Below are 18,930 nucleotides of genomic sequence, written 5' to 3' on the forward strand. Positions count from 1 at the left end.
TAATGAAAATGTACTAAAATTTAATCATTCATAAAAGCTGGAAAATCATCTGTGACAGGGTAACACAAGAAGCAATATTAGAGTCGGTTTAGTACAATATATTTTCAGCCTCAAGACACAAATCAGAACGCACCATTTTTCCCCCCATCAGTCTATAAAATACTAATTTCCTTAGCTTTATTATGCAAAAATGGAAATAGAATATATTATGGGAAATATGGAAGGCTTGCAGCTCTCAATATAAAACAAAGTCACTTAGGAAAGATGTTATATCGTCAATACACATCCTTGTAAGTAGGAGCGAGTAACTTATGGACAATGATGCATCTTCGTTGACACTGTTAGTGCAGAGATGTAAGAGAAGGCCAACATTTCACATGGTATCTTATGCGAACGTATTGTCACAATATGCCAAAGATTGATGTTACTTTTAATAAAAACATTTTAGCTCCCGTACAGTATATGGATTTAAACCCATGGCCTCTTCTTTAACATTGATATTTCCAAAAGAAAGACACCTTGGAGAAGAAGAAAAACAAAAAAACAAAGTTGTCATCAGGCTGATGATAGGAGAAAAAAAAATAAAAAAAGAGGTGGATTTCTTTGCCATTAAAAAGCAGAGAAGAGTATCTTGAGTTATGTGCCGTCTCCTGCCATTTTGCGAGCGGTGAGTTTTCTCCGTCAGCCTTCTTTCAAAATGTTCTGGAGAGGACTTGGAATGCTGGCATGATCCACTGGGAACAGTTAATCATTACAAGTTTCTGCGTACAAGAGAAAAAAAAAATAATGTCAGTACAACTTGTTAGAATAAATCTGTCGAACATGAGCCGTCTGCAGAGAAACAGAAGCCTGGCTTTAGAGATTAAATCCGTTTTGGGTGTTTATTAAAATAAGAACAGACTGGAAATTATTCCACAGTGGAGAAAATAAACCAAACAGTGGTTTTAAAAAGATCAATGAACTGATCACTTGTGTTTGTTTCAATAGACTGAACAATATTAAAGACTTTCAGTGCTGATGTGTGTTTTCATTCCCACATCTGAAATGTGCTGCTTGTTTTAAAATGTTTTAATCCCTCTTATTTTATTTGTCAGTCTTTTATCTATTTTATCACGTTTTTACTTAAGTTTTATTGTATTAAATCTATTTTATTGTTTTTATTAAATATTTATTTGTATTCTTGTGTATTAGTCTCGGATTGTTTACCGTTTTCATCTGTACTGTCTTATTATCAGCTCGTCAGTCATCTGTAAAGCACTTTGAATTATACTAACCTGTATGAAAGATGTGATACAAATAAAGTTTAGTTGACTAAACATGCAGCAGACTTCACCCACACTTAATGCTACTCTAGTCCAGTGTTTGGCAGTACTGCGCCTAAAAACTGGTTTTAGGACTAATAATAATAAAATAAATAAAAGTTGTTTGTGTCATTCTGGATTCAGCCTGAATATTATTTGTGTCTAATCACAATTAAATTATGGCAGAACTCTCGTTCCAAATCACTTCACTTATCACTTAATATCAAAAATAGTTTCTTCTTGATGAGACTGGAAATAATATTTGGCATAAAAATATTAAATATATCTTTTTAGCAATGATTTTAAGTCATATGTTCCTTCTCTTAAACTGACAAGTTTTATCAGACAGAAAGCATTTAAGATATCATGTTATGTCTTTTTAAATGATCATTAGGCCAATATGTTTTTAGATATCATTTAATTGCTTCCCCTGTCGTTTCAGTACTTTACACTTAAAATTATGTGTTTTTACATGATGTACAGTTGTTCCTACTTATTCGTTAATGACTTAGAATTAGAAAAAAAACAATAAAGCATCTGAGCTCCATTGAGTCATGTATTTGTGAGTCACACGATGGTTTGGTTGATCAATTGTGTCCCAGTGAGATCTGATAAACCTCCACATGGTTTCAGTCTTAACGGGCACTGTGGCAGTAACTGGAAATGTGTCACCAAGGTATAAGTACTTGACTACTTGCAAATACTGCAGGTGTGAATGTTGAGACAACCACATCCTCTCAGGTCACACCACAGAAGATTTTGAGTTGACACAATCCACTAAATGCGAAACACTGTGCGGCTAAATTAGTCCGATCATGTCGGTCTCAGAACTCATCAATACATTTCCAAAGAAAAAAAAAGGACCATACCAGTGTTTTTGCACATCTTTGCCCTTTAACACATATCACACACATTTTGCTGTCGTGTTTTCATACTTTTAAAAATGTTTTTTTCTACATTGTGTTGACTTGGAGTTTATTCTTTGTCTCAGTCATGCTTTAAGTCTCCAGAGGCTGGTTTTCATATCAAAGTGAGAGGACTGTAAACCAATGATTTACATCCACATACAAAAATAATTTGGTGCATAGCAGCTGGTCATTTTAAGTGTAGTGTATGAGAGCAGTACATCGATCATAGTAAATGGGCCAGAACATGAAAAAAACTGGTTTATCTGAAGTACAGTTACAATGTTCCCACAGCAGATGGAGCCAGAACATTCAATAAAGGCTTAAAGATTTACATTATTTACATAAAACTTGCATAAAATTTAATGGTGAGGCCTTAAAAATGCACTTCCTCATATTCAGATTTTAATAATTTGGTTGTCACTGAACATTGGATTCAGATTTCCCTAAATAAAAGGTAACATTTTTAACCTTCAACACTACATCTTAAAACAGAGGACGGTACATCTGAAAGGTCCCACAAGGCAAAAAGGAACCAGAGGGCTTTAATTTATTCAATTCCACCAAACAAACTTGCTTTTAAACATACAGAAATGAGTCAGCATAAAGCTTTCAACTCCATTTACTGTGTTATTCTTATTACTGTAACACATTTACCACACCTCGTCGCTCGCTGTCAAAAGTAATGAAATTACTTTAACAATTATTGCAGCGGACCTCTAAATGTTAAGTGACAATCCAGAGCTCAGTGAGCAGCGGGAGCCGTGCACGTCCTGTCTCGACACCCACTCACCTGGCCTGGAGCTACTGTGGGAGGGCGTTTTTAGAGCAGTGTGCAACTCGACTTCTTTTTTGTCTTCTTCTTTTCCATCGGCGTTTTTCTGTTGATCTGTCGCACCAGATCATAGAAAATCTGCAACAAAGGAAAAAGTTCGACGGTCTCAACTGTTTGCTTCAGAGATCGCAGCACTAATAGTCTGCAGTGAAACATCTGAGTCATTTCATCATGGAATGGAAGAAGAGGATACTAAAAAGGAAATAAGGAAGACTTGCAGCTCTCAATATAAAACAAAGTCACTTAGCAAAACTTGGATTTTTGTTGACTGTTAATGCAGAAACGTAAGAGGAAGCCTTCTCTCACATGGTTTCTTTTTCAAATTACCTCAGTAGCTCATCTCTGCGGTGAACATGCTGTATGTAGTATTTGAACTCACCTCATTAACATTGATCTTTGATTTAGCTGATGTCTCTAAAAAGGCACAGTTGTTCCACTGACGGGCCAGATTCTGACCCTGCTCCTTCCCAACCACACGCTCGTCCTCCAGGTCGCACTTGTTTCCCACCAGGATCATGGGAACCTGATTGATTGATTGTGACATAAAAAAAAAAGTTTATTTGAAGCTCAAGTCTTGTTCTGTACAACATTTTCATTCTTACAGCTGAACATAAATTAATAAATTGTATCTACCACATGTTTTTATCACCCAGTCCTGGTTAAAGATCATCTTTACAGTAAATGCTACTCGACAGCAAAGTGAGACATTAACCAGGATATACAGTCCAATTAAGCGACCTGCTATAAATAAATAACGCTCACACACAGCATGCTGTAGATCTCTGAAGATCAAAAGATGAAGACACCGAGACTGAAAGTGACAGATAGCATCTAACAACAGCTCTGACATTTCCACCCTCGTTCACAAAGTTCCTGTCCCCCTTCGCTCTGCCCTCTCCCCCACAGTGCGCACTCTAATGAGGCAGTGCAAGGTTACACAGGCACATTATACAGAAAGACACTGAAAGGTTATCGCTGGAGAGAAACTCTCTGTAGACCGAGGAGGTGTCGTACAGTATTACAGGGCCGGGAGATACGGGGAAAAATTAACCATTTTAATCTTGATACATACAGTTTAATCAAATAACATTATCGCTGTCCAATAAAAACTATGCATTTCTTGATTTTGAATCAGATACAGTGAGAGATCAAGTGTTTTGTGAAGTCTCTTCTTCTGTGTTAAGATTTGCAACAACATGCAAAATGATGTGATTTTTTTTTACTGATGTTAAAAGGATAAGGCTGAAGATTTTCTATATTTTTCATATCATCAACGAATCTCTTGTGCAGAGCCGAGCCAGCAATGAACTGAACCTACTTACACGTATTATGTGAGTATGAAAAGCCTGATATATCTTATTCCTCTGTGTCATAGACCTCCATTGTCCAAAAACTATTAAAAACGCGCCAATGAGCCACACCGCTGCACTGGGTGACAAGTTCCTTCGCCACAAAGAGTTTGGTTACTGTAGCTTGTTTAGAAAGGATTCAAAAGTCTAATGACAGGGATCACATTTTCAGTCTCAGGAGACAAGTTCCTTGTACGAGGGGGGCGCGGTTCCGTTTACAGTGCTTTGTCAGCTTCTTGTGGTACAAACTGCGACCTCTTGACCTCTTGGTGTAGCTCATTGACGTGTTTGTAATAGTTTTTGGACAAAAACGCAGGTCTATAGCACAGAGGAATAAGATATATCAGACAGACATTGAAATTATATATTTCCGTAGTATCTTAATGTGATACTTCCATGTTGTCATGTTTCACATTCCTCTATGCTACAACAATTACTGTAAAAAAGTCCACTTAATTACTTGATAGATAAGATAAAGATAAAAACTGTAACTGGGAGTATCACACTTACGTCCTCAGTGTCCTTTACTCGCAGGATCTGTTCCCGGAGGTCCTGTAGGTCATTAAATGTTGACTGTGCTGTAATGGAGTACACCAGAGCAAAGCCTTGACCATTCTTCATGTACAGGTCCCTCATAGCCGTGAACTGCTCCTACAAAGCGAGAATACGAGAGAACCCATCAGAGGCCTGTTTGCATTCATCTTGTACGTCTGCATCTGCTTCCTGTTTCTGACTCGACTTACTGTTCCAGCCGTGTCCAAGATTTCAAGCATACATTGCTGCCCGTCGACCTCGACTTGCTGTTGGAGGAAAACAAATAGGAACATTTTTATGGATTAAACAACCAATCACTGAGTTGCTTTTAAAAAGATCAGGAAGTGTTTTTTTTCTGAGCTTACCTTTCTGTAGGAGTCTTCTATTGTGGGGTCATACTTCTCCACAAAAATGCCTTGCACAAATTGGACTGTCTGAAGTGGACGAATGAAGAGAAGGAAAATGTCAAGACAGTAAATCATTACTAGTCAAAAACTGGTGCACTTATCAATTAACATGATGCAAAGACAGCAAGACTGAAGCGAACCATGCTGCACTATTTCATTCAAATCTCTTTTACAACATAAAAATACCCAAACTGTATATTTGAATATTACGATTCATCATCAACACAAAGATCTTTTATATTGTTGAAGATTCCTGTCTCAGGCTTACTGTCGCCCCCACCCCACCTCAATTTTTAAACATTTCTTTGTAAAAATACTCACTTTTAGCACTAAAATATTGTAAAAAAACACAATTACATCAATAACATCACTTTACTATAAATTTGTAATAAACTGTTGTCAGTCCTGCTCTGTGCCTCGCACGGCAGCGGCCGTCACTCACCAGTGCGGATTTTCCCACGCCTCCTGATCCCAGCACCACTAGCTTGTACTCACGCATGGTGAGGCAACTTCACTGGACAGCACAAAGGTCTGCGGTGAAAGGACAGAGAAGTGAGTCCTTAAAGTGAGTTAAAAGGGTGGCTGAGTCATTTTCAGCTGCAGGGAAAAAAAAAAAAAATTCAGCTAAATCTAAACAAGCTGATTAATTATTTTAATCATCTGACTGCAGCGTCCATGAACAACTATATTCCATTTGCACTGAGGAGGTGTAAAAAGAAATGCTAAGTGTCAAATCTCCCCCAACGTTGCTTTCAGGCTGTCATCAACATCATTGACAAATTACTGAAGTCCAGTCTGTTTGCAACCAAACATTTTTTTTTTATTTTTTTTTTTGCAGCAGATTAAAGTTACTTGCTGTGTACGTACAGCACTGAAACCATTAACTACGCTGATGGCAGTGTGAACGCCCTGTCAATACAGTATCTACAACAAACTGTCATCATAGGATTAAAACGTCATTCCTCTGCCAAAAAAAAAAAAAGAGCTGTTTCCCACCCACTACCATGGGACTTCAGTTGTCATGATGATAGGGGCGTTGCCTCTGAAAAAAACATTTTTAAAAAAAATTCAAGAAGGGTTGAAAGAAACTGAAGACTGGTTCCTGAAGTCCAGGAGTTCAGTCCAGTGTTTCACCTGATAGAAGCACCGACTGGCATCAGAGAATAACAAAGTGCCTCTATAATAAAAACTTCTACCTAAAAGACAGACTGTGAAGCCAAAAACCGCAATAGATCCTGAAAATGGGAGAGCAGTTGGCAGGTAAGAGTTCCAGTGCCACAAATAACTTAATCTCATTACAATATGGAAGAGAAAGGCCACGAAGGATGACCCATCATCAACTCCATCAGCCTGACACAGTTTAGTACGTGGCCTAGAAAAAAAAACTGGCAGGCAGGAGAACAGTCACAGGCATGAAAATGTTTAGGGTGAAGAAAAGAGGCTTTTTCTTACAATCAGTCAGACCATCGAGTGAATTTAAAGTGGCAAAATCTTTTCTATCTTTGCAGATTTAAAAAGTTTAATAGTTAATGTATCATTAAAGCAGCCAATGAAAGATACAGAATGCTTTTCCTCTCAGGTGTCTTTTTGTGCTTTGTCGTCAAAATGTGTGAACGCTGGTACAATCACGTCCTCATACTGATAATAAAACCCGACATCATTGTGGGTTTCATATGCGAGTACTTCAAAGTAAACTGAAGCAGTCCTGCCTTATTTGCTGTGTACTTTGAGCGTACAAAAACAGGAGACTTGACTGAATGAGAGAGAGAAATTACAGAATTTTCATCTTGAGTTGCACTTTCGATATTAAATTAAACTAGAAGGTGGTGTTAAGAGATAATTAGTGGTGGCAAAGGAAAAAAAAACGATATCTAGGGCAGCCAATAATGATATAACAATACTGTTCACAAACATGTACGAGCACGTGTGATGGAAAAATTAAAAAGGAGCTGTGTTTTAAACGCTATTCTAAAATGCAAATGTATTATTCATTTGATGTATAAATGTCAAAGAGGGGGTGATGCGCAGTAAATTCTCATTTAACAACCTCTTTGAATCTACTAATCACACTTAGGTCTGTGGGACCTTTGTCAAACGTTGAGACAAACAATACAAAAACCACTCTGTCACACTCGACCGGCATTTGCAATTCTAACTACGACGTATGAAGCACCACCAGAAACCCACAGCGAGAGACAGGCACACGAGGCCCTCTACAAAGGGCCATTGTAATGACCCTCCTCTACTCAAGTGCACCATACAAACAGAAAATAGAGATCAGAGGGTGCATGCATGAACACTGCACTGAAATCATTACCGGGGCGAGGGGGTGCACCTAGAGATGACGCAAACATGTGCCTGATGCTTTTGTTAGCCTAGAAATGTGCGTAAAAGCAAATCATACTGTTTAAAATGCACATTTATGTGGGTGTCAGAAAACTTGCCTAAAAGCCTTGACATCAGATAACAAACCTAAGCCTTCCTCTGATAAGATATGAGCCTGGACTCGCATATTTTCAAGTATCAAGCACTCGAGCTGACAACCTTCACCAATCCTACTCGTGAATTTTTGCTGGCTTTGCTGACAAGAGTGCTTCCTTGTTGAGAGGCTGAAATGCTAAAATTGTGTAACAAACACTGTGTTGCACACTGACAACAATGCATGAACAAAAATCTGACCCCATTAACAAATGCAAAAAAAGTGGACTTATCACAAAATCTGTTCAGTGAAACAAAAAACATATTCATGCTGTGAAAACCGGTTACTTACTGTGTACACGGCTACTGCAGATGACAACTCCCTCTACATCTGGGGACGTGGGGGGACGGGGTAGGGGGCCGGCGGATCCTCAGGTACACTGATGTCAGCGGACAGGGTGCTGAGGGTCGGTTGGGAGCCAGAAAGCTGGGCTACACCAAACTGTTCAGATAGGAAACTGACCCTAAATTATAACAACATTGATGCAATTACATTAAAATCAGCTCTGTTCTACATACAACTGGAATAATTTACTACAAAACTCAATATTTTGTCTATTTAGAAAGGCAGACACAGCGGATACAACTGGAAAAACAGCCAACATGAAGAATGGTTATAGTCACCTGCTCAAGTTTTGCATCTGCTGTGCTGTGTGTGCAATCACACGTAATGCTTTTGAGGGATAACTTTTTATTGCCAATCAATGTGCTGTGTGCGCCTAAGCTATGTCAGGAGGTCAGTTGTCACATGTTGCGTAACAAATAAAACTTACTCATTAAAAGACCTGTTGCTGTATTTCCATCTGATGCTACCTTATACTTCCACTCCACTACATTTCAGAGGGAAATATTGTACTTCCTACTCCACTACATTTATTTGACAGTTTCAGTTACTTTTCAGATGAAGATTTGACACAACGGATAATATAACAAGCTTTTAAAATACAACACATTGTTTAAGATGAAACCAGTGGTTTCCAACCTTTTTTGCTTTTGACATCTTACAAAAAGCAGTGTGTAGTCGGTGTCACGTTTCAGATGTCTATGAGTTGTTAACAGCTCCACCAAATAGTGATTTTTCCCTCTAAACTTCTCACATGGTTTCATTTCAATAAATGTTCAAATGATCCAATATTTCACCAACAATCAAAGATTAGAAAAGAAGTCCCAAAACTGAGAACATATTTATGTCTCAGAACTTTGTTTTTTCTTCTTTTCTCTCCCATTAATCATCTCATGACCCCTCAGATTTATCTGGTGACCCTTTGGAGGGGCCTGACCCCTAAGTTGGGAACCACTGGACTAAACTAGCTAACTGTATATAAAGTAGTTCAACTAGCTCCACCTCCAGCAGCTACAACAGTAACATGCTGCTCTAACACTGATGCTTCAGTATTAATAATCTAATGATGTCATATATAATAATATATCAGTCAGAGGAACCAAACCACTACTTTTACTGCAATACTTTAACTACATTTTGCTGCTGATACTTCTGTACTTTTATTAAAGTAGGCGTTTTCATGCAAGACTTTTACTTGAAATGTTGTATTTTTACATTGCTATATTTGTACTTTTACCTAAGTAAAGGATCTGAATACTTCTTCCACCACTGACTATGTTTTCAGCTTGTTATGGCTATAAATACAACTCCTCGGTTCATATCAACATACAGAAACCACAAATGTATTTTAATATAGCAGAAGAGCACAATCATACTTCTAGCTGACATCATTTTATAAAACTTTTTTAGAAGTCCACTCTATAAAAGTACGACTTTATAAGTTAAACGAGTTGTGCAACGTTGGTATTTGATTGCTAAATAAAATGAAAATGAACTTATTTTCGTGCCAACTTGCAGCGTAGTTGATTTCGAAAGGAAGGGTGTGGCTATTAGTTTCCCAATGCAACTGACTGACTAACACCGTTAAAAATAAATGCACCACAGTCTGTAGAATTAACGGGGTCGACAGAAATTAAAAGTGACTTTAACGTCAAGTCTGGAGGTAGCAGGCGTTGGCAAAAAACTAGTTTAATCACGACAAACTACCGCTTGACCGCTAACATGCAGCTAGCAGCATTTGGTAAATGCCAGCTAACGTTATGGGCTGTTAGCCTGGATAAGATACGGCGAGCTGTGCAGCACAAACAGAGGTTTAACTCATGTTGGCTCGCCAGGGAAAGAAAGTTGGTCTCACAGTTTGACGCTATTTCTTGTCTGAGAAACATGAAACTCCATATTAAGTTAACGGTTACTGTTTAGCTAACGCCGCTATGCGTTAGCTCGCCAGTTAGCATTAGAAGAAGTAACTAATCTCCTTTTATATATCTTCAAACTTTGCTTTGAGCCCTCAGCCGGATTCCCGTTTACTATGTGAATAAACTACTACCAAATTGAAGGCGAACAAGACACAGTCGGACATTAAACCACTTCAACTACAGCCCGTGTTTGTATCGACAGCTCGTTAGTTAGTCGTTAGCCACCGTTAGCCTCTAACTACGATCCTCTAGCTTCTGAGCTAAAGCTACTTTACCCACAATTAGTCCAGCCAGAAGTCGTTTTTGTGTCTTCATCGGACTCAAACACATGTTTACGGACTTATCAGTAAACTAATGAAGTCACATGCTGGATAATTAGCTATCAAACTGCTTATTTAAGACAGAAGTAAAGCTTCACAAGACACTCACCGAGCTCCGATGTGTGTGCGCTAAATCACAGAGTGAATGTACGGAAGGGACAAGACAGCAGCTGCCTCTGATTGGACCACGATCAGCCAATCACAGCTGTCCAGGTGAAGGTAAAGTTAAATTCAAACACACACTTTTGTCCTCTTTTTAGAAGACGGGTTCATAAATGTTTAAGTCTGACTTAAAACAACAGTCAGGTGCCCAAATGAACACTGAAACAGGTTTTTCTTGCCATAATTATTCCTCCTGTTCATACTGACCATTATAAGATCCCTCATGTGGAAGAGGTAGAAACTGGGACAACACCACTGCTAACTACCAACCTTTCTGTGGGTTAACCTACCAAGTAGTGTCAACCCACAGAAACCAGCCGGTCCTGATGGAATAAAAGAGAGGGTTTACAACTGGCAGGGGTACTCGCCAACATCTTCAACCGCTCTCTGTCACAGTGCACCGTCCCAAAACGCCTGAAGTCTGCTACCATTGTTCTGGTCCCCAAACAGACAACCATCAGTGGCCTAAATTACTTCAGACCAGTGGCACTAACACTGACTGTCATGATGTGCTTTGAGAGACTGGTCCTAAGGCATATTAAATCCAACCGGTCAACTGAGGATGCCATTGCTACAGCCCTCCACACGGCAATGACCCAACTCAAGCACCAGGAGACATACTGTACATGAGGATGCTGTTTATAGACTACAGCTCCGCATTCAATACAATCATCCCCAGCAAAATGGTCACCAAACAGCTCAATCTGGGTATCAGTCAGCCCACAGTGAGATTAGGGCCCCATCACTCCCCCACCCTGGTACTCAGCACTGGTGCACCACAAGGCTATGTGCTGAGCCCCCTCTTCTATGCTCCCTACACCCATGACTGTGTTCCAATCCACAGCACAAACACCTTTAAGTGATGGGGATGAGTCAGCCTACAGAGAGGAGAAACTAGTGGAGTTGAGCTCCGACAACAACCTGGCACTCAACACCTCAAAAGCCAAAGAACTGATCATCAACTCCAGAAGGCAGGGTGAGGATCTGGCTCCACTAAACATCAATGGAGACAGAGTGGAGAGAGTTCCCATCTTCAAATTCCTGGGCACCCAAATCTCTGAGGACCTGACAACCAACACCACTTCTCAGGTGAAAAAGTCACAGAAGCAGCTCTACTTCCTCAGGACATTTAGGAAGGCCGACCTGTCCCGAGCAGCTCCAGTTTCTATCGCTGCTCCATAGAGAACATACTCACTTACTGCGTCTCGGTGTGGTATGCCATCTGCTCTGCAGCTGACAAAAAGTCTCTCCAGAGAGTCATTAAATATGCCCAGGAGATCACCAACACACATCCGCCTACATCGGAGGACATCTACAGCACCCGGTGCCTCTGCTGCATCACAAACATTATCAAAGACTCATCCCACTCCGGCCACCATCTTTCTGCCCTGCTACATGTCTATCAAGACCAGCACCTCCAGACTCGTGAATACTTTTTACTCCAGAGCCATCAGAGAACTGAACTCTGCCCTCCTAACATCCCCCCAACCCACAGCTTCCTTATGTTTTATGTGCAATACTGATCATCCAATAACTGAGAATGTCTGTAAGTTTACCATCAATGCTAGTTTATTTACTCATTTATTTATTTTTACTTTGATATGTACGTATGTAACTAGGAGTTAGTGAGTGCGTCTGCATGAATGTGAGCACGTAGATGAAGTACACAAGAACAGGTGTGTGAATGTACACTGTGTATCTGAGGTGTATGAATCACGTATATTCAAGTGTATGTTACTTATCTGTTCTCGTAACTCTATTTACAGAACATCCTGTTCTTAGTACCTTTCAGGAAGTTGTACCTTCAATCCTGTTGTTCTGCTGTGCAACGACAATAAAGGTGTTCTGTTCTGTTCTAATATGTTATAATCAAGTATTTTCACAGTTTGATATTGCTACTTTTAGGAGTAGACCAGGAAAGTAATTGATTGTATTTACAGGTGGTAATGATACAATCTGGAAGGAAAATGTATTTCATGAACAAGCTGATAAATATGAAAGATTATGGAATCTAAGACTCTGAAATGACTGAAAAAGGTTTTATCTTGATGTGTGTATGATGCATCTTTTCTAGGTAGTGTTACTGCAGTGACAAGAATCAGTGGAGGAGATATAATACCAACAGCAGTGCATATTTTAACTGTATGTTTCTTTTTGAATTTCATCTCATATAAAGTAACACGTGTTTTCTGTTTAAACGTTTAAAAAAATATCACATTTTCACAATATACACTTTGTTTATATTCCTATTCAGAAAGCTGAACATCTCATAACATCTCTGAAATTATATCTGATGCACAAAAACTCCAAGAAGAAAATAAGATATAAGATAAGATATGTATATAAATATACTGCAGAGAGAACCTTGCACGACGTTTTTCAGATTGTGAAAAATAGCACAGCTGCACTGAGAGTTGGTGCTTGGCAGGTGATTTTTGAGGTGACGTTTGAAGTTGAATCCAATAATGAGTGCTTAGATGCCCCCCTTGTGACTTAAAAAGTCTCATATTTGTGCCCGTAGGCATTTTAGATTTGCAATGAGATCAGTTTATACAACATAACTATGTAATATTCAACATCTATACAGTCATCATCTGATCTCAGCTTGTTGTTTTAGGTGTCTGTCATATATATGGTTTAAAGCATGAATGTGAGTCAGTTCTGTTCCTGTTTCATTGTATTTTTAGATCAAAATCCTGTGATGTTATTCACTCGTCGCTGGATGGATCATTCAAAACATGTGTGTAACATCTGTAACATGTGTAACACGTGTAACATGTGTGATGCAGCCGTTTGGTGTCGACTCTTTCCTAAACTGAAATACATGCACTTGCAATATGTACTGTGTCCCTCTCGAGTAGTAATCTGATAAGTCAGTACATATTTAACTTTTAGATCACATGGTGCTGCTGAGCAGACTGAGCGCCTGCCAGCAGTCAGTGGACACAGAGGTGATGTGATATTTAGCTGCACCCACGTAGCTCTCCAGCTGTGGTCACTGTGGTGAAGGAAGCACATCTGAGTCATGACACATTTGTCTTGCCAATGTTTTGGTGTTTGGAGTGTCTGATGATCAGCAAAATGCTGCAGGAGAGTTAAGTCACCTTCATACTGCCTTGAGAGGTTGTTGTGAATTGTACACAATGCAGACTCACTGAATGATAATAATAATAATAAAATCTATGACTTAAAGGACATGTTCACAGTTTTTCAAGTCTAAAACAACAGTCAGATGTCTTTATGAACTCTAAAAGAGGTTTTTCTCGCTGTAATCATTCTTCCTGTTCATACTGACTATTAAAAGATCCCCTAAAAATGTGCTTTCAATGTACAGTAAGTGATGAGGGACAAAATCCACAGTCCTTGTTTTGAGCAAAAATGTATTTAAAAGTTTATCTGAAGATAAAATGAGGCTTCATCCATCTGATTTAGTCAAATAAAGTGGATATCCTCCACAGTTTCAGTCTTTTTAGCAAGAAATTCCCTCTTTGTGTCTCAACGGACAGTGTTTTCCTGTTCAGCTGCAGTCAAAGGATCAAAACAAAAAGGCGGAGTTTGGCACTAAAAAGACTTTGACAGATATCGACTTGAAGCTTCATATTAGCTTCAAATAAACTTTTAAATACATTCTTTCACAGAAGGGTGACTGTGGATATTAGACATATTTCTGTTATTATAAGTGTTGTTATTGTTTGTTATTGTTGTTGTTGTTGTGCTTCTCTGTGTCTCTCTCTGCTCTCCCCCTCCCTCCCTCTTTCTCTCTCAACCCGACCAATCGAGGCAGATGGCCGCCCACCTAGAACCCGGTTCTACTTGAGGTTTTTCCTGTTAAAGGGAGTTTTTCTTGCTGCTGTTGGTCATGAGGGAACGTTGGGTCTCTGTAAAATAAAGAACACAGTCTATGTGAAAAGTGCCCTGAGATAACTTCTGTTGTGATTTGGTGTTATATAAATAAAATGGACTGGACTTACATGGAAAGTGCATTATGAAGGGATCTTCTCATGGCCAGTATGAACAGGAGGAATGATGACAGCGAGAAAAACATGTGTCAGTGTTCATTTGGGCTCCTGACTGTTGTTGCTATCCTTTAAGCATTTCACCTTTTGGTACCTTTATAAAATAAAGGGGCAATCAAGCCATTTTACACATAAAGATCAGTTTATTTGTCATGTAAAGTACGACTCTGTGTAAACAGACGTCCAATGTTTTCTAACCCTGATGATGTCATAGGGCTTATCTTGAGTTAGACTTGAGACAGAAAACCTGCTGAGAGTACAGAGACTGAAAGATGAGGACATATTTTAAGTTTGACACAGACCATCTCGGCCTCTGGTGCTTCAGTTTTGTCCTCTTTAAAAAAAAAAAAAATTAAATCTGTCTCTTGAAACTCCCCCAAACTTTATGGAAGTTTAACACTAAATCGCTGGATAACTCCTTTAAGCACACTTTTTAAAGCACACACTCAATTCTAAGTTGCCCAAGCAGTCTGTTTATTGATGTAACTAAACACCAACATGTTCACTGTTTTCATGACCTTTTATTTTCTCAGTTCACCAGACTGTTTCACTGTGAGCTCTGTGATAAACACTGAGCACTTCTGTATTGTAGTTGTTATAGTTACATTACCAGAAGTATATAAATATTCCCCTCAGTTGATCGTCCACTTTATATTTACATATTTCCTCTGTCATTGTGTGTCTGCTTCCTGTGACTCTTGACATGACAAACGTCCACATGAAACTCGCAGCTGGTCACGGCCCAGTGACTGAATGGATCAGATGAGTTTGTCTGACTGCATATCTTCCTCATTACATCGGCTAAATACGGATGTTGAGTTCATGACAGACCAGAGGCTGTGCATCATCATGACCTATGACTGCAAATACAATTTGATAGATTGTGTGCTGAGGACAGTGCTCCCGTGTTGGTCAAACAAAAATGTTCCTGCTTTTATTCAAACAAACAAGTTAACTAGTTATTACCACAGTGACAGTCATATATTATAGATATAGAAGTCATAAATGACAGATTTATGATTAGATTGTGAGTAAAGTAAACAGGATCATATAAAGAGTCCGTTTCACTGGCGTCCTACAAACAGACCCCATGAATACTGACCGTCCTTCAGACTCATCACACAAACTGCAGACTCACAGTCTCTTATTGTCATTTCAGTGCAACACTGGTGATCGAGCTTCAAGCCAAATGTGTAGAATAAAAGACGGATCGACTGAAGTGACGCACAGTTTATCAAGAGGAGAATAAAAAAAAAAAGTTTTAATATCCTTACAGCTGTTGTCACTTCCTGAGTCAACCAGTTAAACCAAATCTGATATATTTCAGACATTTTTATTTTAACTATTATTTTTTATCAACAATGTGTAAAGACAAAAATCCATCCTGTTAATGTGTTGGTGCTAATGGATATTCATTCATGATACAGCTGTTTTGACAAGAGCTGCAACTAATGATTATTGTCATTATTAATTAATCTGTTGATTATTTGCTCCATTAATTAATTTGTTGTTTGTTCTTATAATGTCAGAAAATGGTGAAACATGTCAATCACTGTATCCGGAAGTCCAAGGGGACGTCTACAAATGTCTTGTTTTGTCCACAACACAAAGATATTCAGTTTACTGTCATAGAAGATCAAAGAAACCAGAAAATATTCACATTTAAGAAGGTGAAATCAAAGAATTCTGACTTTTGTTTCTTAAAAATGACTCCAAACGATTGATCAATTATCAAAATAGTTGGCGACTAATTCAATAGTTCAATTAATCAACTAATCTCAGCAGGACTTGTTTAAAATTCTTAGAGTTAACAAGTATTTACAGACAAAATAATCCAGAATCCTTTTTGTTCAAGCTTTTATAATCATGAGTACAACACTACAGGAGCCCGTCTTTGTAGAAAAGTCTTCGTTTTCATTTGTGGTTTTGCTGTTTCATGTTCAGCAGTGTAGATAGTTTCAGCCTTTCAGTCTATTGAGATTCAGTTTACTATATAGTGAGAGTACTTATATGGTGTGTGTACGTGTATATATATATGTAGGTATAGTAGGCCTACATATGGTAAGAGTACCTCCCATCCTCACCAGATCTGACAACACATACATATTCATATGCAAATACAGAAAACAACCAAATACAGAAATGCTGCGAGTTGAACAGAACACAACAGAATTCAAGGTTATTTGTATTATTATATATTATTTAAAGTTAATGAGGCGCTGAACTAAACTTTTGTTGTTTATAACACATTTCCAGTCTGTGCAGCTAGCAGTGTTTATGTGTTTTCTGTTTTCTATGTTGTCAATTTGCTTCTTTTTTCCCTTCTGTACACACAACATCTATTTCATGTCTGTCTGTCCTAGAGGACAGATTCCTCCTCTGTTGCTCCTCCTAATTTTGTTTCCAGTTTTTACCCATTAAAGGTCTTTTTTCGGGGAGTTTGAGTCTCATTAAACTCACTTAAAATGTCGTTCAAGCCTTTTTTCTGTTTGTCTGCATAGTTTTGTATTATGTTGTCACATCTGATAGACCCTTTGGTCTTTAAGTCTAAGTAAAATCTTTTTTTGGTCCTTTTCTGCTTCAGCATTATTTTCTTTGGTAGTTTTTGCATGAGGTCATGTATTTTAATGTCACACTATTTACTGTACATCTAAATCTGTGGAGTCAGTATTTATTATTCTGTCATGACCCTCCTCCATGTTTGTCATATTTTGGCTTCCTCTTCTCGCTCTGTCGGGTTTTGGCTCCCCCTTCAGTGAGAAGCAGATTAAGAGCCGAATGTCTAAAAGGCTATTAAGCATCTCAGCTAAATTAATGTTCATTCATTCATTGTACAACAAAGACATACTGAAGGTGGACATTGTTTTTTTGTTGTTGTGAATGTCGTGCTTGTGAACGTTGCACTGAAGACAAGCCGCTGCAGAGGAGATATACAAGAATTGTCTTTGTCTGTCTGGTCGTTAAACGGCTCGTTGGTTTGGCAGCAGATTCCTGTAAAGGAATTTAATTTGTCTTCACATCAGGAGCTGTTTTCACTCTTTGAGCTTCACTTCCTGCTGCTAGAGGAGGAAATTTCTCCTCAAAACACAAAAGACTCCAGATAGAAGTCCAGCAGAAATGTGTGAAATATGTTCTGAATATTAATAGTTTGATATATAATAGTTTTGTGCTTTTGTAACAGTAGATTTATTAATGTCATACAGCTTTATTTCACTTATCATGATACAAGATCTGAAACAATCACATTGCTGTTGTTTATGTTCGGTGACTGTGTTGATAAAATAAAAAACATCATCTAATCTCACTGACATGAACATTTTTTTCCCTCAGTGTCTTTTTAAACTCTCATTGGAGATACTTGGTGTTTTGTTTTAATGTTTCAAGATCCAGAGGACAAAAAGTGCCACAAAGGCCTCACTGTAAAGTATCTGATCTGTACGTTTGATCAATAATAATAATAATAATAGATCATGGGGTTTATCTCAATCCTGTAGCCTCCAAGAACAAAACACCACAACATGTTTTTACCCTGATAAAACCTCACTTGTTGTAGCTAGTTAATGGCACATCAGATCAGTCATTTTCTACAGTTAAATCCTATTTTTATGTGTTTTTCTATTGAATCGCGTTTCTTCTCTTTAATCCTTTTCATGCACTTTGAACCTCCTCGTTGTTGAGAGTTGCTATAGAAATAAACTGTTCATAACAACCTTTTTATCCTGCAGTTCTTCATCACTCAACAGCCGTCAGAGAGGCCCGTCGCTGCTGCTTGATGACGAGTGACATTAAGGCTTTTTTCACACCTGCCATCGATGCTTTATAGTCACACAGTCTAAAGCCTCTGACACACACAATCCTTCATTTCCATCCAGGATCTAAATGCACACACAGCATGTGATATTCCTCTTTGTCTATTTACATTTATATTCATATTAATTGAAAATTTGACACATAATTCATGTTTTTAATGTCTCTTGTAATGGCTCTTGTGTCTTGTTAACCTCTGGCATCTTATTATAGAAAATTACATGTTTTTATCTTATTGTATCACTTGTCTATTCACATGTATGTATTTATTTGCCCTGTGACATCTTGAATGTGATTAGATAAGATAGATAATGATGTCACTGCTCGTTTTGTGATATATATACTGTATAAATACAGTCCAGACAGTATTTGGACACACAGACTCTTGTGTTTCAGCACATCAATTTGAAATAAAGTAATGGATACAAACATTAAAGTGTCAGTTTTTAATTTGAGTAGGTTTTCATCAGTATAGAAAGCACTGTCTGGGAGACGAAGCCCTTTTAACAGACAGTGCCCAAAGATTAGGGGTTCAAAAGTAATTGGACGCTTGGCTG

General features: G+C 38.3%; 1 protein-coding gene across 2 annotated transcripts; it reads right to left on the minus strand.

Moving 5' to 3' along the window:
- Positions 1-10,585, minus strand: rap1aa (RAP1A, member of RAS oncogene family a). 2 transcript variants are annotated; one of them, XM_042408936.1, is made up of 9 exons: positions 10,498-10,585; positions 8,102-8,273; positions 5,774-5,862; positions 5,290-5,358; positions 5,134-5,190; positions 4,901-5,041; positions 3,421-3,564; positions 3,000-3,119; positions 1-761 (listed from the first exon to the last, which is right to left on the minus strand). In XM_042408936.1, the coding sequence occupies exons 3-8, from the start codon at positions 5,828-5,830 to the stop codon at positions 3,030-3,032; spliced, it is 558 nt and encodes a 185-aa protein (XP_042264870.1). In that variant the 5' UTR covers positions 5,831-5,862; positions 8,102-8,273; positions 10,498-10,585; the 3' UTR covers positions 1-761; positions 3,000-3,029. The 2 variants fall into 2 exon arrangements, with proteins under 2 accessions (XP_042264870.1, XP_042264871.1); XM_042408937.1 differs by having other exon boundaries at positions 8,102-8,251; positions 10,498-10,574.
- Between the last annotated feature and the right edge of the window lie 8,345 nt (positions 10,586-18,930).

This window comes from Thunnus maccoyii, chromosome 4 (genome assembly GCF_910596095.1).
Source record: "Thunnus maccoyii chromosome 4, fThuMac1.1, whole genome shotgun sequence".
Classification (NCBI taxonomy): Eukaryota; Metazoa; Chordata; class Actinopteri; order Scombriformes; family Scombridae; genus Thunnus; species Thunnus maccoyii.